This window comes from Marmota monax, unplaced genomic scaffold (assembly GCF_021218885.2).
Source record: "Marmota monax isolate L192 unplaced genomic scaffold, Marmota_monax_Labrador192_F-V1.1 WCK01_AAM20220418_F8-fsc00020, whole genome shotgun sequence".
Lineage (NCBI taxonomy): Eukaryota > Metazoa > Chordata > Mammalia > Rodentia > Sciuridae > Marmota > Marmota monax.
In genome coordinates this window covers 2,264,437-2,266,768 of record NW_026692912.1, presented here as the reverse complement: position 1 = coordinate 2,266,768, position 2,332 = coordinate 2,264,437, and the positions used below count along the sequence as shown (strand labels likewise).

At 42.9% G+C, this 2,332-nt stretch overlaps 1 protein-coding gene across 1 annotated transcript; it reads right to left on the bottom strand.

Annotated features, from left to right (window-relative positions):
- Positions 1-393: 393 nt before the first annotated feature.
- Positions 394-1,791, bottom strand: LOC124097410 (large ribosomal subunit protein mL53-like). The gene has a single exon (XM_046451881.2). It carries the CDS (start codon positions 1,777-1,779, stop codon positions 1,441-1,443), a length of 339 nt encoding a protein of 112 aa, XP_046307837.1. The 5' UTR covers positions 1,780-1,791; the 3' UTR covers positions 394-1,440.
- Positions 1,792-2,332: the final 541 nt, after the last annotated feature.

The window sequence follows — 2,332 nt, the reverse complement described above, 5'->3', positions numbered from 1 at the left end:
AGTAGTCCATTCCCCAGTTGACAAGCACTGTGTAGTAGACTCTTAACATGGATGTAATTTCTGAAGTCTGTCCCAAAGTCATAGACATGGCTTCTCCCTAAGAAGGTCTTATCACACAACAATGGGTCATGGGAGTTGGAGATCATGCTGTTAATCTTTATTTATTTTTTATTTTTTTTTACATTTAAAAATTTTATTCCACTTTAAAAAAAAAGACTGATGTAATTCCCTAAATTGATTTCATTATGCACACTAATGGGGGTTAATCCAGTATGAAAAACTACTTCAGGTACTCTTTACGGAAGGTAGTGGTGAGCACTAAGCAGTCATGTGCTTTGTGAGAATCAAATTAGCCACAAAAGTGATTAATATAGACCAGGCAGGAGAATGCAATAGTGATACAAGACCTTTTTTCTTTAATATTTTTTAGTTGTAGCTGGACACAATACCTTTGTTTTATTTATTTCACATATGCTAGGCGAGTGTTCTACCACTGAGCCACAACCCCAGCCCCTCAAGAGCTTTTTTAAAAAATATTTTTTAGTTGTATATGGACACAATGACTTTTATTTGTATGTGGTACTGAGGATTGAACCCAGTGCCTCACACATGCTAGGCTAGCCCTCTACCACTGAGCCACAACCCCAACCATCAAGAGCTTTTTAATTATTTATTTCTGGTACTAGAGATTGAACCCAGGGGCACTCTACCATTAAGCTGCATCCTAGTCCTTAGTATTTTTTTTTTTTTTGAGAAGGGTCTCACTAAATTGCTGAGGCTGGCCTAGAACTTGTGATCCTCCTGCCTCAGCCTCCAGAATCACTGGGGTTACAGGTCTGTACCACCTCCTGGAATTAATACTGTTTTAGACAAAGAATGTTGATGGCAATTGGAAGAAGCTGGTAGTAAGTAACCTGAATAAAGTGCAGTAATTGGGATTTGAACGAAACAGAAATGTAGGGTTTTACTCCAGAGAGGATAGTTCAAGTTATGACAGGGGATGGGTTGCCCTAGGAAGAACACAAAGAAGAAAAAAAAGATGAGGGCAGTATGCCTTTATGTTTAAGAAGCAAGAAAAATCCAAGAGGGGCAGGGGTACCACGAGAAGGTGAATTAAGAGTGACAAAAGCTAATGAGATAGAGAGCTGAGGATTGAGGAAATAGCACGTTTGGTAAACAAGAACAAACGGTATTTTGAGTGATGTAAGAAGCCATATTAAAAAGGGTTAAGCTGTGAGTGAGGGTAAGAAAGAAAAAAATTCAAGTTCATTTAAACCTCTTCTCACCCCTATCTTCTCTTGCCCCCCCAACCATTGTAGTGGCAAAGCTCTCCCATCCCACCCTGCTCCGTGGCCCTCCAGATAGTGATTTGAATGATGAAGTCGCGCTTAAGTGTCCTTGTCCCAAGTCAAAATCTGCTTGTTGGTTTCTTTCGCGATGTCACCGTTCAGTACCAGCGCCAGGTTTGTTCCGGCTCCCCGCTGGGTTCCTGGCCCGAACGTGGGAAGCGAAAGCGATGAACGTTTCCTGAGCGGGGAGTTGAGCGCCACGCATTATCAGGCGATGCCGGTCTCCGAACAGCACGTCCACGCAGGGCTCGGAGCCGTCATGCCTCACGTCTGCAATAACCGTGCAGTTGAGATTGGTGGCGCGGACCTTCTCGCTGCTCACCGCTTGGAGAAAGGTCCTCGTCGACTCCACGTTTTTCTCGAAGGGGCAAAACTGAACCCGAACCTGCTTGACGGATCGCAGCCCGAGCCGAGCCAAGGCCGCCGCCATGGTGACCTTCGCCCCGGAAGGCTGTTAATCTTTAATAGGTCCTTACCCATCTCCAAGTTCAGGCAATCAAATTCCAAAAGCATTGAAAATCTTGCAGTCATGATCTATGTTGCTCCCATTGCCTTGTCAGTGATGGAGAGAAAAAAATGGGTGGACATTAGTGTATCGTTTTAGGGAGAGAGAGAGAGAGAAAGAGACAGAGAGAGAGAAGGAGGTGAGGAGAGTGCAAACATGCAATGAAGAAAAGAGTTGTAAGTGAAAGAGAGCTAACTATTGGACATACTTAAAGAAAATTCCAGAAAAACATCTATGTGGAAATGTGTAGCAGACCGTTGGATATATGATTTTAAGGTTGAAATAATGAAGTTTGTTTGGTAAATATAATTTGAGTCATCGTGTTATGAGATGATCCCAGGAAACAATAGAAAGAACCATAGAAGAAGATCTCAGACAGCATTTAAGAACGGTAGAGAAGGAGGAGACTCCAGCTATTCAAGAGCTTCCTGGAAAAGCGTGTACCACTTCTTTCTGGGCAATATGCTTTCATGAAGAA